The sequence below is a fragment of the Arvicanthis niloticus genome, chromosome X (assembly GCF_011762505.2).
Source record: "Arvicanthis niloticus isolate mArvNil1 chromosome X, mArvNil1.pat.X, whole genome shotgun sequence".
Classification (NCBI taxonomy): Eukaryota; Metazoa; Chordata; class Mammalia; order Rodentia; family Muridae; genus Arvicanthis; species Arvicanthis niloticus.
Genome location: NC_047679.1, coordinates 116,975,053 through 117,001,420, shown reverse-complemented (window position 1 = coordinate 117,001,420; position 26,368 = coordinate 116,975,053). Strand labels below are relative to the sequence as shown.

Below are 26,368 nucleotides of genomic sequence, written 5' to 3'. Positions count from 1 at the left end.
GCTCAAATGACCAAAATCTCAAAAAAGAACTATTCCAGGAAGGTAAACAAAAATCTTACATTTGCAAGATAATGTTTTTCTTCTGTTACTCTTTGATATGATCAGTACAATTAATTAAGGAACAACCTCTGAGTTTTACAACAAATTTAACTTGTAAAAGGCTTTGCTCATCTGGAAGAGTTCTTATTTCATGGAAGGTCTGTCACTTCCAACTCTATAGGCTATCCATTTCCTTTATCTAAATCCACAGCAACTCAGTCACAAGTTCAAATCTTTTTATGGGTGCAGTTTTCTCAGAGTTTTGAGTACAGTACCACAAGTTCACTTCCTCGCTCAACCATTGCTTTGTTTGATATTTGAGCTGAAGTCTTCTTGTTCATAAACTGGGGAGAATAATGGTCCTGAAGACAGATTAAGGATTAATGCATAAAAGGAGTGGAACATTACCTCTAAATCCTAGCCTGAATTCATATCCTAGAAAGTGACTATAGAGAAAGTAAATGTTCATAAGTATAGTATATGCGTTTTAAGAGAATTGTGTGGTGTATAAATATTTAAATTTCCTATTTCATCTGGTTTAAAAAAGAAACTTTGAACCATGAATAAATGAAAGGTTACTTACCCAATTCACAGTTCCTTCCTTCAAATCCAACTTGGCACCAACATTCATAGGAGTTAATATCATCCTTGCACATCCCACCATTTAAACAAGGATTGGATTCACACTGATCTCCATCTTTAAGACAGGTTAAGAAATTGAATTATCAGATGAGCTGCTTAAAATGCCCAGTCCTCCCCTGAACAGATTTATGAAGGGAGGATTCTGATTTTAGTATCAGAGAACTACTGAGCGGCAAGCTACCTGCATATAGGCAAGTGATGTGCCTGGTTTTATCCAGGCTTCTAAAAGCCACTTCAGCAAAGGTTTTCAGGGTGATGCCATCCTTGGAAATTTCAAAGAGGGAGACATGCACAGTTTATATAACCCAATGAAACAGGGGGATATGTGTTTGTATGGAAATACTATATCAACATATAATGAGAAGGAATGTCAGTGTCTCTTCATGTGATGAGAACAAGTTAACTATAATTAAATTGAGCCACTTCAACAAATACTATATATATTTTATATGAGGACATCTTATTGCAGGTCTCACACAACATGCTGTGTTAGACAGTAAACTGTTTCCACTCATGGACTGGTTGCTCAGGCACAGAGCAAATACATCTACTTCCTTGCATTGCCTTTTAACGTTTCTCTATCATATGATGGGCTATGACTACAGCAAAGTTGCCAGAAACTTAGATATGATAGTTTTTTTGCATACCAGTTAGGTTCCAAGTAGGCAACTATGTTCAGTGTATCATCAGAAGCTTAAAGGTACTATTGGGTGAACTTTAGAAATACATTTCCTGTATGCATTCTGTGTTTCCCGAAGTTTCTACATTTACAGAGCCTTTGAAAATGCTGATAGTAGTACAAACAAAAAAATAACAAATAAACAAAAATAAAATCAGGAAGAAGAAATAAGCAAGTGGAGAAGGGTCAGGAACAGAAGGAAGGAAACCTTTAAGTCTGGTTTCTTAGTGTCCAGCTACTAAGAAAGCATCAAGGGATAGGATGAGCTTAACCAGAAGGAGAGGGCTATGGATTTTGAGCTATAGAAAAACTCTACGTTTGTAAGACTCCACATATGAGAAAGAAAACTATGAGATGGAATGGTATGAAGGAGAGAAACATGGGAAGAATGAAAGAGAAATTTCTAGTTATTAGTCATACTTTATAGCCAAACCCCTTGACATTTATTGTGTAGATGACCACATTTACTATTCTCTGATAGAAGCATGTGTCCATGGTCTGTTGACTATGAGACTAGTATCCTTTTTCAGAAATAAACTCTCTGGAAAATTGGATTGCTGTAAAAATTAGACCTTGCCCTCTCTGCCCCTTGATCCAATGTGCTTTTGCACAGATACTGCAATTTGTTCCAATTCTATGAAAACAAAATACATTATCTCTGCTTTATTATTATTGATGTTCAGAACCAGTCTAAAAATGAGCTACATTTGCACTTTATATTATAGACCAATGAATCTGAATTATTTAGGGTGTTTTACTGAAAGGGTCTGGGCTTGTAGCCAGCCACACAGGGAACTCATTTGCTGAGACATATCTTCACAATGAGTGTCATTTTCTTTTGAATTTAGTGTTCCTTTGCTGTGTGTACTATAGGCCAGGAGAAAACCATAGCTAGTAGGGGTCAAAAACAACAGGAGACAAGACCCTGCCATGTGAGATTCTCTTTTAAGATTACTAGGTTCTGGAGCTGGAGAAGTGATTCAGTGGTTAAGAGCACTTGCTGTTCTTATAGAGGACCTGGGTTCAGTTCCCAGTACAAAGATGGTTGTTTATTGCAGTCCATAACTACAGTTTCAGGGAATTGGATACCACTTTTCTTGTTTCCATAGTTACCAGGCATATATGTGGTATCCAGACACTTATTCAGATGACATGCTTATACACATAAAACAAAAATAAATAAACACTTATAAAGAAGGAGGAGGAGGAAAACAACAACAACAACAACAACAACAACAACAACATTCAGATTTCAAGATCATGAGATGTTATAGTTCAAAGAGAACTTGGGTTCCTTTCCTGGTCTTGTGATTTCCCAGCTGGGTGATCCAAGGCAAAGCCCTTACCCCCTCTAAGCCTGTTCCTTTCTCTGTGAAACAGAATTCATAATGGAACTGCTGTGAGGGTTAAATGGGATAGGTATTTTATAAACTGCTTTTGTGAACTGTATTCATTGTACAGACAGACATAGCAGTGGGGAGCCTGGGCCCAGGCAGTTTCCGATTAGCACAGGCTAATTCTGTGACAAGTAGGAATTTTAACTGCATGTGAAAACAAGTATGGGTGTCATTGCTTTTTTGTTCTTATTTGTGTTGTTTAAGTTTTTGTAGTGAAAAGATTAATGACAAAAGTATGTCCTTGATGTCTCATGGGTATTTGTAACCAAGGTATAGTAAACATTGCACTTCGCTGACCTGGAAAGCCATTGCCCAACTTCAAAGTATGCTGCATGGGCTGGGGCTGGGGCTGGGGCTGGGGCTGGGGCTGGGGCTGGGGCTGGGGCTGGGGCTGGGGCTGGGGCTGGGGCTGGGGCTGGGGCTGGGGTATGTGTAGGATGGGCTGTGTGAAGGGATCATGAGAGTCCAACTGTAGCACTGATTTCTTCTCTCTCTCCCTCTGTCTCCCTCTGTGTGTGTGTTTGTATTTACATATGTATGTATGTATGTATGTATGTATGTATGTATATAAATAAATGTGTGTATGTATAAGTCAACTCTCAGTGTGTTTTTCACTTATTACACTGTTTTTTTGAATGGGGGGGGGGGAAGCCATTACATTGTTTTTCTCTCAGAGAACTTGGAGAAAATTGATTAGGCTAAACTGGCCAGGCAGCAAGCCTCAGAGCTTTTTCTGTCACCTTCTTCCCAGTGCAGGGATTATTCGCAAGCACCACTCAGACTTAGCTTTTATTTTTTGGTATTTATTTTATTTTTATGATTTTTACTACCTTTTCATTAAAATATAATTCCAACATTTTTCCCCTTTCCCTTGTATCCTCCAAACCTTCTCAAACCCCTTCCTCAAACCCCTTCCATGCTCTCCACATTCAAATTGATAATTCATTTTTCTTTGATTATTATTGTTACATAAACATACATGCAAAAATATTTAACTACAACCTGCTGGGCCACTTTTTGTTCTTTGTGTCTATATGGTTTTGGGGTTAGTGAGGTCATAGCTCTTAGAAGAGAACCTACTACTGTCACTTTGCTAGACCAGCCTAATCCCTAACTACATTCTAAATCTTCTCCTCATACCCACAGCTAAGTGTAGCTACCACACCTCACCAAAGAAGCTTCTCTGTACAGCAAATGGAGACCATCACAGAGAACCGCAACTGGACACAATGCAGAGATCGATGATCAGGAGGCCTTGTTCTAGTAAATACATTTGTATCACAGTTCTTGCATGTATGGCTCAGTGAGCAGCACGGAAGAGGGAACAGAAAGATTATAAGAGTTGGAACACCAGGAAGTCTGCTGTGATACAGTCTCTCCTAGAAATGGCTGTACAAGCGAGATCTGAACAGTGACAGTGTCAATGGACATGTTAATGTAGAAAGGGGAAAAAATCTCAGAGTCTCACACCTAGAAAAACAATTATAGGCAACTGCTAAGAGAGGATGAAGGGAGGGAGGAATGGAGGGAGGGAGGGAAGGAGTGAGGGAGAGAAAGAGAGAGAGAGAGAGAGAGAGAGAGAGAGAGAGAGAGAGAGAGAGAGAGAATTACCTCTCTAAGTATCAGCCTCCCAATTGCTCTTCTAATACAAAGTGGTCAGTCCTGAAACTGTATATACCAAATACACACAAACAACAGAAACGCTGGGTTATGAAGATTAAAGTGAGGCTTTCCATCTGTGCTGGCTGAAGAGTTTTTTGTTGTTTGTTTGTGAACTTGACATATGCCAGTGTCATCATGGAAGAAAGAACCTCAACTGAGAAGATGCCTCCATCAATTAGCCTTTAAAGCATTCTTCCTGATTAGTGATTGCAGTATGAGGGCCAAGCCAGGTTGGGTAAAGAAGATAGTTTAGCAAGCCAGTAAGGAGTGTTCCTCCATGTTTGCTTTCATTGCTCCTACTTCCTGCCCTGAGTTCCTGCCCTGACTTCCATCAATGTGATCAGCAGAAAGTGAAAGCCAAATCATCCATTTCCTCCAGGAGTGGCTTTAGATTATGTGTTTACTAAAGCAATAGAAAGCACAGGAGTTATCTCTTCCCTAACCCCCAGGTTTACATTTAAAAACAAGTGTTAAACTTCCAAGATTTAACTTGAGTATAAATAGTTTGCATGAAATTTGTGAGCCAACTCAGAAGTGGGCTTAGTAGCATTCATTTTTTAAAAATAAGGAAGGCCAAAGAGAACCTCTTTTACAACTTCAAATGGAAAGTGAAGAAACAAGAGGGAGTTATGAGATTTTCTAGCAGTTTCTCCGGAAATGGAATTCTAGAAAATCGAACAGACCGCAGTAAATGGAGCTCAGCGAATAGGGTAAGTTCATTTGTTCTGCCCATGTAGACACTCTGAAAGAAGTCAGCCTGGGAAATGCCCCCTTAAAATTCAACTTCTGGATTTTCAAACTTTTTGAAATTTGTCTTTGTGGACAAACTTTAAAAATGTACAAAGATATAATATAAATAATAAAATCGGTTATTGTTCAAGTATTGCATTTCTTCCTTTGGGTCAGTTCATTGGGCAGAGATTTCCCGAGTGCCTCCATTGTAGATAGTATTGTAGGTGTCAGGAGCCTATCAGCAAGATAAGCTACTGAGTCCTGCTAAAATGATGCTCGAGTTCTAGAAGGGTGGGAAAATGAGCAAAACACTGTTGTAGAAAGTGCTACAGCTTGAGTATCCTCAATCTGAAAGCTCAAATTTCAAATCACTCCAACATCAAAAACTGTTTGGGTACCAATGCGGTGCTGCAAGTGGAAAGTGCCATGCTGTGAAATTATTTTGTAAACAAAATTATTAAAATTATTGTATGACAGGATCTTCAGACAACATGTTTCAAAATATATTAAGATATTCATATAACACATATGTGTATATAACAAATCATGTATTTAGTGTTGGGTCTCATGCCAAAGATATTTCATTACATATACGCAAAAAATAGACCAGGACACAAGTGTCTAAAATGGCAGAGCAAGTGTCTAAAATTGGGGAGCAGGTTGGAATATTAATACCTCATCAAGGGAGGACTTATTGAACTGGTGGAATTTTGGACAAGTCCCTGGGCAAAGTAGGGAACTTAGCTTTGAAGAAGCTGGGAAGAGTCAGCTAACAGAGATAGCCAGATAATGCCTCTAACATGGGAACACTGCTAGGGCGTACAAGGAGCCCCTTTGTGGAATGAGGGTAGTAGTAGTTGAGGTGGTCAGAAAGGCAACAAGAAGAGATGGTTGGTCAAGACATGGAGGGCTTTGGAAACCATCACAATCATGAGGATTTAACATGGTAAACATTGCCAATCATCACCTCTGAATCCACTAGTGACAGCAAATGTTCATTTAGCTTGAAGATGCAATTGTTTTGCTTTCTACCTGCATTTGAAGTTTTTTTTTTTAAAAAAAACTGAGACTGTACAACTTCTGTTTATATATAGAAAAAAAAGATACAATTCTCAAATGTTTCATATAACAGCTAGGAAATAAAATGAATTGCTTACCAACATATTGCTTCCAAAATTCAGTCTGTAAGGAAAAAGGAGGACAGCTTAATGAGAATGTTTAAAGTATTTTGATGTGGATTTCTTTCCTTTTATAATATTTGTGATATATGATACAAACTGATATTTTAAGATTTTAAATACAAGTTTCTTTCCTTTAATAATTGATCTAAAATACTTTTTAAATTTTGTTTTACGGTATGAGTGTTCTGTGTGCACACATACATCATGTGTATGTACTACTCAAAGAGGTCAGAAGAGAGTGTTGGATTTCCTAGATGCTTGGATTTGAACCTATGCCCTCTGGAATAGCAGCCAGTGTTCCTAAACAAGGAGTCATCTCTCTAGTCCCACACTCTTTTTGAAAATTGAGGTTTTTCCATCTTTTGCTCTGGGACATGTTATTCAGGTATGACATGGGTATACTCACAGTTTTTTCATTGTTTTCAAAAACTTCTCGTGCTTCTTCAAAAGTACATCTTTCTTCTATACACTCTCTCTCAAGGTTTCCTTGAACAAACTCTTCCAGTTTGCCTGAATTATATCTCTTTGGACGGCTAAGAATTTTGGTAGCATTTTCACGATCAAGGAAAACTGAAATGTAAAAGTACAGTTCTTTAGTTTTAGAAAAAAAAACACTCTGAAAACTAAATATGTTTTTAAAGAAAAAGGTTTGTCTTTGATTCAAACAATTCTATAGCTAATTTCTCTTTGAGGCATAGAGCCAAAAACTCTGATCTTTTCCCAGTACTGTATACACATAGAAATTTAGAAATTAAAATTCAGTTTTATTTTTAATCGGTAGAGTGACAATAATAAAAGGTCACATTTCAGTTGTGTTTGTATTTAACTTTGGATGAAAAAGAAAGTTCTCAACTAAGCAGTTAAGTTCACACTTTGTCATCACTTGAAAATAGCTCAGTACAGGATCCTTCTAAGGTGATCCATCATTCCCCTGGCTAGGCTGTCTCCCAATGACTTTGCAACAAATACCCGGAGAAGAACAGAAACCTGTTTGTGTTTGGTTTGTTCTTCATTTTGTTTTTGTTTGGAGAGAGAGGGAGGGAGGAGGGGGGTGGAGAGAATGAAGTTGGGTAGGTAGAGAGATGAAAAGAATTTGGGAGAAGTTGAAGAAGGGGGAAAGAATATGGTTCAAATATTTTGAATGAAAATATATTAAACAACAACAACATCCCAACTGTAGGCCAGCTGCAAATGTGACTCCAATGCTTCTTATGGGATAACGAGGAATAATCTGGCATAATTGATTTTTATCTTCAGGTCCATGATGTCTTTAAGTTGGCCAGTGATGTAGGTATTTCACTGAAATTCATGATTTTTTTAAAGCTATGACTGCCTACTCTGTAGTACACTTTTGCTTTTTTGAGAATCGAAATCTTTCAGTTTCAGTTTTCTGCCCTCTTCCTTTTACTTCTTGTTTCTTCCTCTTTGTATGTATTTTTGTCACTTTGTCTCTCAAACTCAGCATATATATATATATATATATATATATATATATATATATATATATGCCTTGAATCACATGTATCTAACTCTTACTGACTGCATGTATATGGGCAAACCATACAATGTCTGGAATTTTTACCTTTTAAAATGTAAAATGAATGTAACAATAGTGTAAGGGTATGTACCTTATCATCATGTTGATGGGATCTCTGAGATAAATTATAGGCTTGTGTCTCCTGGTTACTCACTTTCTTCCCATGTTGCTCATGCTATCTCCCCCTCCTCATTCTTAGCTTTTTCCCTCCTCCAGCTCTTCCATGCACTTTTAAAGTGTCTTTACTTTTTTACTGCTCTCTGTCCAAGAAAATTACCATCATCATCATTGGTAGTAACCATGTAAAGAATCTTTTTGACTTCATGTATTTCCTGACTGCTTGTTACACAATAAAGGATCAGCCTGTATTTACAGTCAGAAGTCAGACTACAGACCCTGTGCTGTGTTGATATTATCATAGTATCTTCAACCCCTAGACACTCCATATATGTCTCTCCAAAGCTTTCATATGCATGTGGCTATTAAATCATATCAGCACTATTTTATAATTACCACTCCAATTGTCAGTCCTCTCGCTATTCCTACTGTCCACATTATGCTGTTTGGTTTCCGTTGGATGATTGCAAGAGACATAAGATTGGACTCTGAGCCTGGAGCCTCACCAATTCCTTATAGTGTTATCAGACTGAGTGGTACAATACAGTGAGGGGTGTGCTTCTTACACTTACACTTCTTACGCCTCCACATTGCAGTCTACTGTTCCCTATCCTTAGCGTGGGATCCTTTTTGGATGATCTGGCCCACCCCATTTTCTTGCCTTGCTTCTTCTAATAGTCAATATTCAAACCAGATGAAGCATGCTTTAGGTAGAGAACAGAACCTGTTTATGTCTACAACTACTATCTTGTCATGCATGGTACCATGCACCATAACAGTATGGACTAATATATCTGAATGCATGAAGGACAATTTTGATTTGTATACATTGTAAACCCAAATTCATTTCACAGACTAATTCTGGTTTCCAAATTCCAAATTGCCACAATAACGCAGTAATTATGGACATGCGGCCTCTCTGTTCTAACACTTAGGACAGTTTAACAGAAGAGAGTTACATGAATAGTTAGCCCCCACCCCCACCCCCACCCCCACTCCCACCTCCAGCCATGGATATTTCCTGGTTCCCTGACCAAAATGGACTGTAAAATCTTGTTGCTTTTATCCTCAGTAGTGTCTGAGGCGCATGTATTTAACACCCCTAGAGGATTGTCTCTAGTCATTATTGCCCCAGCTCTGAAATCGTGATTTTTTTTCTATCATTTTACATCTGAGATTCTCTCACCAAGAAGACGTGCTTGGATCTTTATAAGAGAGTGCTTGGATCTTTTGTTCTCACATAGGTCAATCTGGTGTAATACGTTCAATGACCTGCCCTTATGGTCCACATAATGAGTTTCCCAGCATGTACTTTTCATCTCTACCCACTTTGCTAGTGCAGTTTAACCTTTATATTCTCATGCCATCATTTTAGCTTCTCAGTCTGATTGCACAGTTGACATCATGTCTGGAGTGGGAACCAGGAGACCAGCCTGTTTTCTGGGGATGCTCAGGGTTGGCACCCCTGATCCTGGTATTGTCAGTCGTTTGATTTTAGTAGGTTGACTAGTAAGTGTGATAAATGCATCGGGGTGAGCAGGCTGTTTGTCTAAAGGCATAACTTCTTCCTGCATGGCTTTCCCTGGGGAGTAACCTCACTGTTGTTGCAAAAAAAAAAAAAAAAAACCCAAAAAACCAAAAAAGAAACCCAAAAACCTGATGTGTTGTACTTTACATGAACTAAGCTCCTCCCTATTCTAGACATTTGTATATTTACTTTTGCCCCCTAGGGAGGCCACTGAGTATTATGGTTCTCTAAATATCAGCTCGGAGATGTATGACACATGAGCTGATTTACTCCTGGCTATGGAAAAGCTTTCATGATAGATAGCAACTTAGTAACAAAAGCTTAATCTTCCAATTTTAGCTGAGAAATTAAATTATAAGTATATACTTTTAAACATTATAACTATGCCTTACCATCTATTTCTAAAGCACTGGAACACATATAGATTCAAGAAAGACTTTTTATGTAAATAAACCATTGTGGTTTTGATGTTTTCCCTTTTGATTTCAAGGTGGAGAATCTAAAATCATAAAATAACATGTTTTCCTGCGTATTCTGCAATTTCTTTGTTAAAACATTTTCTGACTTTCATTTTTTTTTAAACCAAGGACACAGAAAGTTTAAGAGGAATTATATTGTCAAATCATAAGAATAACTGTATCTATTAAATAAAAATGCACCACAAACACTGTAAATCTAGTTCGTTTTTTCAACATTGAAACTGAAGTTACCACAGAGCCAGAGTTACCAGCTGACATGCTGCCTGCTACAATAGAAACTATAGCTGTCACATCATGGAATCTTGCTTTACTTGATAAAGGTAGATCTAAATATTTCTGTTTCTAAAAGAGAAGCATATTCAGTGTAGCATTGAAAAGGAAACAAACCTGCACATTCAGTACTGAGTAGATATCCCAGAAGGAAGATGGTGATGAGACCCGGAGACTCTGCCATGATGGTGTTCAGGTGCTGCATGACCTTTGTTAAGAGATTGTGCAAGTGTCAGGGCTAATCAATTGTTCCAAAGTACAAGCCGAGTGGGATTTACTTCTGGGAAATTGTTGTCCATCTCTCTCTGGGTGTCTTTGGGCTATTTCCAGTTGTTCCATGGGTCAAGAGAAGAGAATGGCCAGGGCTCGTCATTAAAGTCATTAAAGCACACACTGGTTTCATGGGCTGCTGCTACATTTGTGCTGCCAGGAAACTTTGTCTGAGGGAAATCAGTTTATCTTCATCATGGAGCAATAATATAGAGTTTAACGATAACAAGGGAATTTCTTTATTTGGCCCTTTATGTTAAAATATCTTAATACATGTTTATAACTGAATTACTAAATTTAAAATATTCTTCATGTACTTTATTGTAATCAGGAATTTATAATGTTTCTTATACCATGTGCCAATATAGTGACATATGTTGACCCTGTCTCTGAACGCATGTGTATATGGATGTCGGGCCTAACACGAGGTCTAATCTCCATTCCACCTTCACCCTTCAATCACGTACACAGGTGGAGGCTGTGATCCAGGCCCTAGAGAGGTTTACATACTAATAAGGTACCTGAAGGCCAGAGGGTGGAGCCAATTAAACATTCCTCCCTAGCCCCTCCCCCCTCCTCCCCTCCCTATTCAACTCAGGTCTACCCTGGGTTTTAGGGGGTATGCATCCAGATCCATCCACCATCTGCCATGTCAATAAACCAGTTTTGGAAACCCAAGGACTTCCTCGTGTATTGGAGCCGCGCCGCCATGAGGAACCGTGAGGAGCTGGGGAGAGGCTTTTAGTTAATGAGCAGCTGGGCTCAACTTCCAGCTGGAGGAACCCAGAGAGTTCCCAGCCGACTACCCACAGCACGGCGGGAGGAACCCTGGGATCCCCAGTCATATTTTTCCTACATATGTACATGTGTATGTATTTATATACATGGATATATTGAAGTATACGTAACAGTGTATCATTAATAGTGCCAAGGATTGGTACTTGCCCATGTGATGAATCTCAAGTTAGGCCAGTCATTGGGTGCTGCTCTTAAAATCCAGCAGAGACAACACCATCTCCTGGGTCCTGGCTGGGACAACAAAGCTGCCCTCTTCCAGACACCTCATCTGAATGAAGACTCCCAAGACACACACTGAGATCCAGAGACACATGCTGAGTCCTACAGAGGACAGACTTGGACCTTCCAGCTACAGATGAACTCTCTTGCCAGAGTCAAATGGCTACTGAACTTGGGGGAAGTTACACATTAGTAAAGAAAACATGATGTCTATCTAGATTAATCAAATGTTGCTTAAAACTGATGTTGTTACTCTCAAACTGTACAATTCGTGGACCAATTAATTGATTCAATGATCCCTTGTCTTCCCAATCCTCACCATCAACCCTCCTTACCCTTCTGGCTTAATTGTGCTATCCTTTTAGCCTGTGTAGTGTTTTCTTTTGATACTTCCATATTAATGAGATACCTAAAGGCCAGACAGGTGTAGTCAATTAAACATTCCTTCCCAGCCCCTCCTCCCTGCAAAAGGTATTTAGCCTCAGCCCCCCACCCCCACCCCCACCCCCGAGTAAACTGGGGTATAGTTCTCATCTAGTTTCTGCCTGACAATAAACATCTTAAGACGATGGACAGTTTTTCTTCTTTGAAATCCACCATGGTGAACAGTGGAGCAGGCCTTCATCTACAGAGCCACCGCCTAATCTCCCACAGAAGAACTCTGTGTTCCCCGCCATGGAGACCACTAACCGAAGCTAGCCAAGCGAACAGCAGTGAGCCGCCAAGAACTCTCATCCCTACTGGGTGCAGCCGGAGCGCTCTCCCCTTTTCTCCCATTCAGCTGTGGGCCAATCCAACCCATATGTCCCACTTCATTCTCGTTCCTTCCATGCCTCCCCAGCAGTGTCCGGGGGCCCAAGAGCCTGAGACCAGACAAGCTAATCCCAGCTCCCCGGGGACCTCAGACTGTGTTCCCTTACCCCTGGAGTACAGGCATGAGGCTTCACATAGCCTGACTCCTGCCCACCCAGCACCTTGCGTGGAGAACACTGTCAACTTCCTGAGCCTCTGTCTCCACTAGTGGCCCTAGCCCTGTGGTGAGACAGACATGGGACCCACATCAACCACACAAGTCAATACAACAACTCAACCCAACAATTGGGTGGCTATCCCTCAGTCTTTGCTATATCTTTGTCCCTGCACATCTTATAGGCAGGACATAGTTTGTGTTGAAGGTTTTGTGGGTGGGTTGATGTCCTTATCCCTCCATTGAGAGTCTGCTTGGTTACAGCAGGTGGATTTTCATGTTTTATCTCAGTCCTTGGGAAGTAGAGGCAGGTATAACTCTGCAAGTTCAAGATGGACATTATCTAACTAGAAAGCTCCAGGTCAGCAAAATCTATCTACTGAAACCTTGTCTCAAAAAAAAAAAAAAAAAAAAATCACCCCATCAAAACAAAGAAACAAAGAAACAAAACAACTCATGTGGACTCCAGAGAGGGAAGCAGGTAGATTAAATGTAAATCCTGACCTCTCCATTCTCGTCGATTCTCTACCCTCATTCCCAGCTCTGTAGCAAATCACTTGCAGTGGTTTCACCTCCCTTTCTCTCCCCTCTTCCAATGGATCATACAGATATTCTCTTCCAATTCTCCCTACTCCTGATATCGCAGTCATACCTGCTAGAGAAACAAGTTGGCCGGCACAGCAGGTAGGCAAGCTTCAGATCTTCACTCTCACTACTCTCCTCCAAATCTAATTTCCCAGTTTCATGCCTTAGCTCTATAGCAGAATACCTGTGTTGTCTTATTCTCTGCTCCCATTTCCAGGGCACTAAGCAGATCCTCATGGAAGACCCTGCTTTCCATCCTCCTGTGAACTCTTTAGCTCTTCCTAGCTTATCTCCACTCCCAAGTATGAGCTCCCAATACCTAGAAACACATTTTTGACCAGAACTGCCATTGTAACACCTAAGAGGATCCCAGAAACATTCCCTGCTAGGCAACTCATAATCACCATGCCCTCCACAGAATCAGAGATTACAGCTGAAACCAAGGAACAAAATACCATACCAACAAAGACAAAACAAGATACCAGCACCTAGAATTACAATCTTCCTGAACCTAGATGCCTAGACATCAGTGTCAGAATCAGAAACAACCAGGACAATGTGTTCAGCAGAGCACAGCAACCCTACCACAGTAGGTACGGTGATTTGCAACATAGCTGAAGCACAAGACAAAGACTTTAAAATAGCCTTCATGAATCTGATAGAAGTTCTTAAAGAGTACATGAATACATCTTGTAAAGAAATCTGTGAAAACATAAACAAATATTGGAAGGGAATTAATAAACTAGCTTAAGACCTGAAAGCATAAATGAAATATTTAAAAATTTAAAAACATTAGAAGCAAGCCTCATCAAAAGAATACAAGAGATAGAAAAGAAAATCTAAGATGTTGAAGACATGGTAGAAGAAATGGGTACCTTGATCAAAGAAAATGTTAAATCTAAAAACATCCTGTCAGAAAGTATTAAGGAAATCTGGAACTTCATGAAAAGACCAAATCTATGAATAATAGGAATAGAATAAACCCAGGTAAAGGTACAGAAAATATTTTCAATAAAATCATAGAAGAAAATTTTCTTAACTTGAAGAAGATACCTGTCAAGGCGGAAGAAGTACACAGAAAGCCAAACAGATTAGACCAGAAAAGAAAGTACCACCCATATATAATAATCAGAAAACTAAACATGCAGAACAAAGAAAGAATATTAAAAGCAGCAAAGGAAAAAGACCAAGTAACATAGAAAGGCAGACCTATTAGAATCAAATTATTCCTGAATGTAGACTCTCAGAGCCAGAAGGAACTGGACATTAGTTCTACAACTCTAAGAAACCACAGATGCCACCCCAGAGTACTATACCCAGCAAAACTTTCAACTACAAAAGATGGAGAAAGTAAGACATTCCAGGATAAAACCAAATTTGTAAGGCCACAGTAAGTCTGATATTCAAATCATGTAAAGACTTGACAAAGAAAGAGAATTACAGACGAATTTCCCTTATCAACATAGATACAGAAGTTCTCAATAAAATAATTTCAAACTCTATCCAAGATCATATCACAAAGATGATTCACCTTGATCAAGTAGATTTCATTCAAGAGATACAGGGATGGTTCAGCATACATATATTGATTTTTTAAAAAAAGACAAACCAAGCAAGCAAGCAAGCAAGCAAGCAAGCAAAAAAAACCCAAATCCAACCAAACCAACCAAACAAAAAACAAACCCACATGTCATCTTAATAGATACACAAAAGGCCTTTGAAAAATCCAACACCGATTTTCATGATAAAAGTCCTGGAGAGATAAGTCATGCAAGAGACATACCTCCACAAAATACAGTTTGCAGCAAGTCCATAGCCAACATCAACTTAAATGGAGAGAAGCTCAAAGCAATTCTACTAAAAAAGAACAAGGTTTTTCACTCTCTTCTTACCTATTCAATATAGTACATGAAGTATTAGCTAGAGTTAATAAGACAGCAGAGGGAAATCAAGGGGATACAAATTGGAAAGAAAGAAGCTGAGGTATCTTTATTTGCAGATGATATGATGGTAGCATATATAAGTAACCTTAAAAAATTCCACCAGAAAACTCTGAAAATGGCAATGTGTTCAGTGATGCAGCGGAACTCAAAATTAAATAAAAAATCAGTAGCTTTCCTGTATACAAATGGACTAAGGAAAAAACCTGGAAAACAAAACCTTTTACAATAGCCTCAAATGATGTAAAATATCTGGGAGTAGCTCTAACCAAGGAAGTGAATGACTTTGTATGATAAAAAAAACTTTAAGACATTGATAAAAGAAATTGGAGAAAATATCAGAAGATGAAAAAGATCTCCCATGCTCATGGGCCAGTAGGATTAACCTAGTAAAAATGGCCATCACACCAATCTACAAAAGCAATCTACAGATTCAATGAAATCTGCACCAAAATTCTAACACAATTTTTCACAGATCATTATAGGACAAGTGTCTGTAGGGGAATTTTCTCTAATTATTTAATTGGCTAATAGAGACAGCAAGAAGCCAATTGTTGGGTGAAGAGAAGGAGGTGGATTTTTTCAGGTCCGGGGCAGGAAGAGGACAGGGGAAAAGGAACAACCCAGCAAGGCAGAGAGCAAGAGGATATTCAGGATGTAGGCCAGGGAAGCCTTCTGGAAGCCACCACTAGAATTTCCAACATAGAGTAAGTAGATGGTCAGTTTAGAACAATAGATTCTGTGCCAAGCAGTTCTGTCATTCTGGTTAATTATAAAATTAAGATTGTCTGGTGTTTTCCATTCACAAAGATTCAGGTGGGCAAGTGAGAAGGCGCAGCTGCGTGGGGGCCTTGGCATCAGCAGAGGTGACTGTGGGGTGGTAGACTGGCAAGGGAGCGATCTTGGAGCACTGGCTTGTCAAAGCTAGCCAGAGAAATGGGTGGCAATCATGGTCTCGGGCCATTGCACCAGGCTAGGAACAGACAAAAAACAGAGCGGTTTGGCACCAAGCTAGCCATGGGGGCTGGGCGTGACTGATGATGCTGGCATCTAGCTGAAACAAGCATGGCATCTTTTAAAATTACATGCTACAGGCTTCAGCTTCATATGTTAAGACAAAAAAACCTTGAGTTAGCTAAAACATTCCTAAATCATACAAAAACTGCTGAAGGTATCACCATCTCTGTCTCAAATTGTACTGCAGTCATATAGTAATAAAATTGCACAAACAAGGCATAAATTAATCAATGTAGTAGAAATGAAGACCCAGAGATAAATCCACACATCCACAGATGCCTAGTTTTTGATGAAAGAGGCAAGAAATACATACTGGAAAAAAGACAGCATCTTTAACAAATGGTGCTAATCAAAGTAGATGGCTGCATGAAGAATACAAATAGATTCATACTTATAACCCTATACAACACTCACTTTCATATGGATTAAAGGGCTTAACATAAAACACACTGAACCTGATCAAAGAGAAAATTAAAAACTTCTATATGGCAAAGGGCACCATCAGACAAGGTGGCAGCCCACAGAATGAGATAAGATTTTTACCAACTCCACATATAAAAAACTCAAGAAATTAGATATCAAGAAAACAACTCAAATAAAAATGAGGTACAGATCTGAGTAGGTAATTCTCACAATAGGAAACTCAGATGACTGAGGAACACTTAAGAAATTGTTTAATGTCATTAGTCATTAGGGAAATGCAAATTAAAACTACTTTGAGATTTCATCTTACACAAGTTAGGATGTCTAAGATGATGTTAGTGAGAATGTGGAGTAAAGGGGACACTGATCCATTGCTGGCAGAAGTGTCAACTTGTACATCCACCATGGAAATCAGTGTGGTGGTTCCTCAGGAAGATGGGAATTGATTTCCCTAAAGATCCAGCTATACCATTCTTGAGCATATAACCAAAGGCTGATTCATCTTATCACTGAGACTCTTGCTCAACTATGTTCACTGCTGCTTTATTCATAGTAGTCAGAAATTTAAAACAACCTAGCTATCCCCCAACGAAAGCTTGGATAATGAAAATGTGGTACAGTTACACATGGAAAAAAATGAAATCATGAAATTCACAGGTAAATGTATGAAACTAGAAAAAGAAATTATCCTGAGTGAGATAGCCCAGACCTAGAAAGACAATATGGTATGCATTCACTTATATGTAAATATTGACTTTTAACTCAATGATTACCAATCTACAATTCACAGAACCGCAGAAGTTAGGTATAGAGTAAAGGAATAGGGGGACAGATAGAATAGATAATTATAGATGGATTGAGGGGATGAAGTGGGAGAATAGAGTGAAATGGGAGAGGGGTCTGAGGGAGAAAATACAGGGAGAGATGCCTAAAATTAAGAGCTATTTGAGGGGCAGTATGGAAAACTCATATAGTAGAAGCCTCCTAAAATACATACATATATGAAGAGAATGGAAAGGGAAGAGCCAAATAATGGGGAAGGAAGACCCCCTTTGTCACCAAAAGGAAGCTTCAAATAACAGGAATGAGTTACAGCTAATTGAGTTGATGGCCAAAGGGGTCCCCCGGGAATTTCTGAGGAACTCGGGCTGTTGCTAAGACTATAGGTTGCTCCCCACAGACTGATAGCGTGGCCCTATTGCTGAAAACAATGCCTACACAATTTCTTGTGTGCCTAATGAGAGCCTTTACCCTTATGTGCTAGTGTCTCTGGTACAAGAAGGTACGCTCCATGCTACCAAAGGAGAAACATATACACCAAGCCAGCCACATGCCCTTTGATCTACAATGGTGTCCTGCCTGCAAGATATGCTAGGGCAATGGTGCACAAAGCTTCTGGGAGTAACTAACCAATATCTGTTTCAACTCAAGGCCACCCTACGAGATGGAACCCATTCCTGTCACTGCTTAGTGACTAGGAACCTGAGACTACATAGCTCAGAGACCTAGGTAAAACCAAATGCTACTGATATACTAAAAGAATATAGCAATAAAATGACTCCTAATGACATTCTGCTATACCCTTAGATCAGTTCCTTGCTCAGCCATCATCAGAGAAGTTTCCTCCTGCAGTAGATGAGGACAAATAGAAACCCACAGCCAGGCAATACACAGAGAATAAGAGATCTTGGAACTCTCTGCCCTAAACAAGATGTTTCCATCAAATCTCTTCCAGCAGGGCCCAGGGAACATTGTGAAATAAAAGTCAGAAAACTTGTAAGAGCCAGAGAGATGGAGGGCATCAAGGGTACAAGGCCCTCTCAGTCAGCAAGACATGCACATATGAACTCACAGAGACTGAGGCAGCGTGCACAGGGCCTGCACAGGTCTGCACCAGATGGGGTCCTAGAGCTGAAATGAGAAGTGTACAATGCCCCCATCTCTAACCTAGTAAATGATCTCCAATTGATAACTACTTGCAAATGAAAATTTACTTTTCTCCAAGGGAGTTTCACTGGGGGAAACAAACCACTCATAAGGGTAGGCTGCATGCCAAACAGTAGATGGCCAGCAGAAAATGAACTCAACAGCATATTTGAAATTTCTTTGTTTCATATCAGGACTCCTTTAAAAAAATTATCTTTAAAAATTTTATTTTATTTACATATTTATTTATTTGTTTAAATTTTTAATCTGTCGTCTTGTCCTACAGGTCCTCTGTCTATGCATTATAGCTGAAAACAGTTTAGCATTTTTATGGAATTTCTGAGTGTGTGAGTTGGTTTCATCTTGTCTTGGGTTCTTTTCTTCTATTTGTTTATTTTGTCTCATTCTGATATGTTAGTTTTTATTTTATTTTATCTTAGTTTAGTTTATTATTATATCTTAGAAGCCTGCTTGTTTTTTGTTTAACAAGAGACAAAAATGGGGTAGATCTGGATAGGAGGGAGGAAGGAAGGGTGGAGGAACTGAGAGGAATAGAGGGAGGGAAACTGTAATCAGAATATATTATATGATAAAAAATCTATTTTAAATAAATTTTCAAAATTTTGCAAGACTATACTTCAATTTACCTGTATTTCTTCATGGCATTGTTAGAGACATTTTTTATTTTATGTGTGTGTCTGTTTGCATGTCTGTGCACCAGGTGTGTGCAATGCCCATGGAAGCCACAAGAAGATGTCAGATTTGCCCTAGAACGAGAGTTATAGACAGTTGTAAGCTACTGTCTAGAGATTACACCCCGGTTCTCTGCAGGAACATGTGCTCTTAAGTGTAGAGCCTTCTATAGCCCCATGTGGTATTGTTTGGATATATTTTACTTCTATGTATTTTATAATTCTTAAGTGATATAATTTCTACTCTGGCTGTATGTAAACAGCCAACAATCTTTCAAAGAAATTTTAAAACAAAGAAATATCTGTTATGTTTAGGCACATATTTTCATTTTGGAGCTCTTAATGTATAAAACCAACAGCCAATCAGCTGTGTTATTTTCATCACTGAAGGATTTTCATTAACAATTTTCACAGTGTAGGTGTCATGATACATTTTCTCAGCTTGTGTTTATTTGACAATACCTTCATTTTGCCTTCATTAAAAATATAATTTAGCTGGTTGTAGAATAAAGTTGAGTGTTTTTCTCTCTTCAGAACATTAAATATGTTATTATATTCTATCATGCATTATTTCTGATGGGAAGGTGATCATAAATATTCTTATCACATTTTTTTTTCCAGAAATTGACTACAATAATATAAGGTTCGTTCACAGTCGTGGATGTGTGTTTTGATATTTTTATTAAAATGTGGAAAAATTTAGATAAATAACGAAGAATGTCAATTATATGATATAAAAGTATTTCCTTGTATTAGAAACTGATTCTCTGTGGTGTGTGTGTGTGTGAGTGTGTGTGTGCCTGTGAGTGCATTCACCCTTGTGTACATGTGTGAAGGACAGAAGTGAACTCAAGTGTTCTCATCTATTGCTTTTCACCTTTTTTTTGAGACAGCTTCTCTCATACAGCCCAGGTTCATCGATTTGGCTAGAGTGGCTGGCTCTGGGGATCCTTGTATCTCTTGTATCTTGTATCTCTGTCTCCACCTCTCACAACTGTGATTATAGGGGTATGCCAACATGCCTGGCTTTTGTTTTTATTGTTTTATTCTTTGAGACTTTCCTACACATATACAATGAAATAAGATCTACCAACTATTTACCTACCCAACCCTAACTATCCCTGTATCTCCCTAACATATTCCCTTCCCAACTTTATATCTTCATTCAACTTTGTCTTCTTTTCTTTTTAAAAAAATATATTACCAAGTTCAATTACTGATGTCCTTATGTGTATGGGGTTGGGATTACCCACCGGATTGTGAGAAACCTTCCAGCAGGACAGGTTTTTCCTGTGAATAAGTTCTGGAATCTCTTTCTGGACCTCTTTCTAGGTCTATTATATCTCCACATAACCTTGAAAATTAGTCTGTTAATAGCCATAAAATGGGTTGCTGTCATATTCTAGTATGAATTGCACTGAATGTGTAGACTGTGTTGGGAAGAACTGACATCTTGACAATGTTGAGTAGCAGCCAGGAATGCACGGGATCTTCATTTAGGTTTTAAATTTCTTCCACCAGAAATTTGAATCTTCTTTATATAAATGTTGTAGCTATTTTGTCATATTTAAGTCTTTTATTTTTGATGGTCTTAATGTGAATGGCATTTTGTGTAATAAATGCCAAATTCCACTAGTTCATTGCTACTATGAGAGAAAGCAATTGACTTTTATATTTTAGTCTTCTGTCCTGAAACCTTGTTTTAATTAGTCATAATTTACTCTAGGAGGTTTTGCTACTGTGCTTTTAATTTGTTTTCACATATTCAGTTTTACTAAGTAAGAATCCAATTGATTTTTTTAAAGGAAAGAAGGGCTTATTATGGCTTACAGTTTGAGGGGATAGGTACATTTCTATCAAGGTGGGGAAAGCATGGCAGCAGGAGCTCAGCTGGGCATATTGCATCAACAGTGGGGAAGTAGAGGCTAATTGATTTTTGCCTATTGATTTTGTGTTCTGTCCTTGCAGACCTCAATTATTAGTTGCAGGAGACATTTCCCCCTTTTGAAAGTTGTTTGGAGTTATCAAAACAGATAAACATATCACTTGCAAATATTTTTACTTATTTACTTTCAGTTTATATGCTATTATGTATTTTCTTGTTCTATTACTAGCTTGCCCACCACCATGTTGAATTAGTGGTGAGAGCAAAAATCCCATCATTTTTCCTGCTCTTATTGGGAAACTAGTATTTCTATAATAAATATGATGTTAGTTATAGACTTTCAGTAGATTTGTATTTTTTTTATGTCATGCATTGGTATAGGTTTTTTCCATGCTCCCCCCCCCCCCGTGTCAATCAATATAATGATCTTTTTAAACCTTTGTTTTGGTGAGTTACTAAGGATTAATCCTTGGGTATCACATATACCAAGCAAGTCTCCCAACCCCATTTTAAGGGGGTCTCTTGGGCCAGAGAGATGGCTCAGGGGTTAAGAGAATTGACTGCTCTTCCAGAGGTCCTGAGTTCAATTCCCAGCAACCACATGGTGGCTCACAACCATCTGTAATGGGATCCAATGCTCTCTTTTGATGTGTCTGAAGACAGCTACAGTATATTCATGTACATAAAATAAATAAATTTAAAAAATAAAAAGAAATAAGATTCTTTGTGTATCACTAAAAAAGGAGCCTCTCTAAATTACTCTCTAAATTTAATGACTTTGAACTTCCTTTGTAGCCCAGGCAGTTCTAGAACTTGTGATACCCCTGTCTTATCCTTACAGGCCTGTGCTACCAAGTTCATTTGCTCTCTCTTTCTCTCCCTTCCTCCCTCCCTCTCTCCCTCCCTCCCTCCCTCCCTCCCTCCCTCCCTCCCTTCCTTCCTTCCTTCCTTCTTTCCTTCCTTTGAGTTGCTTTTCTTCTTTTATTGGAGAAGTTTACACTGTTCCAGGAGAGGATTTAGTATGGTTGAGATGCCACGTTTTTGTTTGTTTGTTTGGCTGGTTGTCATAATTTTTGTGAACTTAGCAGAAACCTAGACATACCTGGGAGAGAGAATCTCAATTGGGAAAATGCCTCCATCAAATTGTCATGTAGTTAGGGCTGCCAGGATTTTCTGACTGCTGATTGATTTGGGAAGGGCTGCACACTGTGGTGGTGCTATCTCAGGGCAGGTGAGCCCGGGTTGAATAAAGGTGACTGAGTAAGCCAGACTAAGCCATTAAGGAACATGGTGGCTGCTTCAATTTCTGCCATCAGGTTCCTGTGTTGAACCCCTATCCTGTCTTAACCTGGAAGATGTAATAAACCATTTCCTTTTAAAATTGTTTTTGGTTGTGGCATTTATCACAGAAACAGAGAGGAAAACTGGGACACTGGTGCTGTAGTTCCAGAGTGGCATAGGTACACCTGAGCAAGGGAAGCTAGACTCTCCAACTTTCTGTAAGACAGTAAATGGGCTGTACTTAGGAGCAAATCTTTTGATGCTGCAAGAGGCTAGAGAGAGCATGGTTCCTGGGCAGTGTAGGTGGACCTAATCCATGGAAAGGTGCAGGAGGCCATGAAGGTTGGGCTCCAGGTACAGAAAGTTCTTGGGCAGCAAAATCAGGCTTAGGCAGGGGATGCCAGGTTGACCTATTTGGTTTAGTGGGCTGTGCCTGCTGGAATCTTGGAGCAAAATTTCTGGCTGCTGTGAATGGGTATGGGTCAGGTCCAGGAGGCTGGCAGGGAATTTTCTCACCTGGTTCAGGAGGATCACTGCAGGTACATGTAAGCAGGGCTAATTGGGACCCCCACTTCTTCTTCGTCTTCTTGCACCTCTGGTTTTTACTGTCTGCTTTTATTTGCACATATTTTTGTGGAAGTTTTAAGAATCCATCTTGTCTTATTTATAGTTTTTAAAAGAATATCTTATAATTTTTGTAGCAATCACTGAGGGTATTAAAATATTGTTATGTCACTTGCTGTAGTCTGTTGTATTAGTATTTTAACACTTCAAGTGAAGTGTGAAATCTTGCTTTGATTTTGGTGCCTTAACCTTCTTAACTCTTAAATATTATTTTGTTGGTAAGCAGATGGTACATTTTCATTTTTAGTTTGTATTTGTTTATGTTTAAATTAGTACACAGAGTAATAGGTGGATAATGACACTTCCTGAAGCCATAGGCTATTAAATGCAAATCCTACATTAAGGTTTGGAAATTTTCATATGACTTTGTAAAAAAAAAATTCTTCACTACATCCCACTCACTGCCCCACTCCCGGTAACCCCCTCCCATAATCCTCCCTCCTTCTTCTCTGAGTGGGTTGGGGCCCTCTGGGTATCCTCCCACCCTGGCACTTCAAGTCTCTGCAAGGTATGTGCTTCCTCTCCCACCGAGGCCAGACAAGGCAGCCCAGCTAGAAGAATATTCCACATACAGGCAACAGCTTTTGGGATAGCCCCTGCTCCAGTTATTCCAGACCCACATGAAGACTAAGCTGCACATCTGCTACGTATGTGTGGGGAGGCCTAGATCCAGCCTGTGTATGTTCTTTGGTTGGTGACACAGTCTCTGAGAGATTCAAGGGTCTAGGCTCTGTTGGTCTTGTGGAGTCCCTATCCCTCTTGGGGCCTGCAATCCTTCCCCTAACTCTTCATTAAGAGTCCGTACACTTCTGGAATCTAGTCTTCTGGCGTCCTGCCTCTGTCATGTCTAATCAATATAATTCTGGGAGTTTCTATGAGGGTGTGCTCCCACCATCCTCCCATTTTCACCTCCCTGCTCTCAAATTCCCCAACACTAGGAAATCCAAACTTTCAGGCAACAAGGCCCTTTACTCCCACTGGTGCTTAACCCCTTACCCCATCCCCCTCCTCCAATTACTATGAGGGTGTGCTACAGCCATCCTCTCATTCCCACCTTCCTGCTCTTGAAATTCCCCAACACTAGGGAATCCAAACTTTCATGTACCAAGGCTGTCCACTTCCACTGATGCCTGGCAAGGCCACCCTCAACTACCTATACAGGTGGAGCCATGAGTCCCTCCCTTTGTGTTCTCTGGCTGGAGATTTTAGAATGGCTACTCCAGCTTGTTTCTTAGGGCCATTTGCTTGAAAATTTGTTTTCTAGCCTTTTACTCTAAGGTAGAGTCTGTCTTTATCACTGAGGTGGGTTTCCTGTATGCAGCAAAATGCTGGGTCCCATTTATGTATCCAGTCCATTAGCCTATGTCTTTTAGTTGTGGAACTGAGTCCATTGATTAAGAGATATTAAGGAACAGTGATTGTTGTCTCCTGTTATTTTTGTTATTAGAGGTGAAGTTATCTTTGTGTGGCTATCTTCTTTTGGATTTGTTGGAAGAGGATTACTTTCTTGCTCTTTCTAGGGTATAATTTCCCTCCTTGTATTGGAGCTTTCCTGCTATTATCCTTTGTAATGCTGGGTTTGTGGAAAGATGTTGTGTAAATTTGGTTTTGTCATGGAATATCTTGGTTTCTCCATCTATGGTAATTGAGAGTTTTGCTGGGTATAGTAGCCTGGGCTGGCATTTGTGTTCTCTTAGGGTCTGTATGACATCTGTCCAGCATCTTCTAACTTTTATAGTATCTGGTGAGAAGTCTGGTGTAATTCTATTCTGTCTGCCTTTATAAATCTCTTACTGTGTTTAATATTCTTTGTTTTGTGTACTTTGTGTTTTGATTATTATGTGACAAGGGGTATTTCTTTTCTGGTCTAGTCTATTTGGTGTTCTATAGGCTTCTTGTATGTTTATGGGCATCTTGTTCATTAGATTAGAGAAGTTTTCTTCTATAATTTTGTTGAAGATATTTATTGGCCCTTTAAGTTGGGAATCTTCACTCTCATCTATACCTATTATCTTTAGGTTTGGTCTCCTCATCGTGTCCTGGATTTCCTGGATATTTTGTGTTAAGAACTTTTTGCATTTTGCGTTTTCTTTGACCGTTTTGTCAATATTTTCTATGGTATCTTCTGCACCTGAGATTCTCTCTTCTATCTCTTGTATTCTGTTGGTGATACTTGCGTTCATGACTCCTGATTTCTTTCCTAGGTTTTCTATCTTCAGGGTAGTCTCCCTTTGTGATTTCTTGATTGTTTCTACTTCCATTTTTATGTCCTGGATGGTTTTGTTCAATTCCTTCACCTGTTTGGTTGTCTTCTCTTGTAATTCTTTAAGGGACCTTTGTGTTTCCTTTGCCTGCAAGCAAAACAAAATATTGTTAATAGTGTCAGGGATTGCTCCTTGTCCATGGGATGGGTCTCAAGTTGGGCCAGTGATTGGTTGACCATTCTTTCAGTCTCTGCTCCATCTTTGTCCCTTCAGGTTATTGGTTGGCCATTCTCTTAGTCTCTGCTCCATTCCCCCATTCTGCATTTTTTGTAGACAGAATAAAAATTTGGGTCAAATGTTTTGTGGGTGGGTTGGTGTCCCTATCACTCCACTGTGGTTCTTACCTGGCTACAGGAGGTGGCCTCTTCAGGTTCCATGTTCCCACTGCTGTGAGTCTTAGCTAAGATCACACCCATTGATTCTTGTGTGCCTCCTTTATTCCAGGTCTCTGTCATGTCCTGAAGATGCCCCACCCCCAACTCCCCACTCCTATCAGTTGTAGATTTCCATTTACTCTTATGGTCATCTGGCTATATCTCCTGTCCCTTCCCACATATGATTTTTAACCTCCTGCCCTCCCCCCATTCCGTTTTGCATCACCTCTCTCACTCAGTTCTCTCCCTCCATTTGCCTCATGACTATTTTATTCCCCCTTCTAAGTAAGATTTAAGCATCCTCACTTGTGCCTTCCTTCTTGTTTAGTTTCTTTGGGTGTGTGGAATATAGCATGGGTATCCTGTATTTTATAACTAATATTTATAAGTGTGTACATATCATGTATGTTCTTTTGGGACTGGGCTACCTCATTCAGGATGATATTCTCAAGTTCCATACATTTGCCTGCAAAATTCATGATATCTTTGTTTTTAATAGCTGAATAATATTCCATTGTGTTCAAGTACCACATTATCTTTATCTATTATTCTTCAGTTGAGAGGCATCTAGGTTGTTTTCAGTTTCTGGCTATTATGAATAAATCTGCTGTGAACATAGTTAATCAAGTGTCTTTGTGCAATGTTGGAACATATTTTGGGTATATGCCCAGGAGTGGTATAGCTGATTCCTCAGGTAGAACTATTCCCAGTTTCCTGAGAAACCACCAAATTGATTTTCAGAGTGGTTGTACAAGTGTGCACTTCCACCAGCAATAAAGGAGTGTTCCTTTTGCTCCACAATCTCACCAGCATGTGCTATCTCCTGAATTTTTGATTTTA

The 26,368-nt window shown here is 39.3% G+C and overlaps 1 protein-coding gene across 1 annotated transcript in view; it reads right to left on the bottom strand.

The window, feature by feature from the left end:
• Positions 1 to 10,538, bottom strand: part of F9 (coagulation factor IX) — a 28,560-nt gene extending 18,022 nt beyond the window's left edge. Inside the window, exons 1-4 of the mRNA XM_034486151.2 lie at positions 10,381 to 10,538; positions 6,739 to 6,902; positions 6,309 to 6,333; positions 623 to 736 (exon numbers count right to left, since the gene is read on the bottom strand). Coding sequence (XP_034342042.1) covers positions 623 to 736; positions 6,309 to 6,333; positions 6,739 to 6,902; positions 10,381 to 10,468 — 391 coding nt within the window. The 5' untranslated portion in view covers positions 10,469 to 10,538. The remainder of the gene's footprint in view (positions 1 to 622; positions 737 to 6,308; positions 6,334 to 6,738; positions 6,903 to 10,380) is intronic.
• Between the last annotated feature and the right edge of the window lie 15,830 nt (positions 10,539 to 26,368).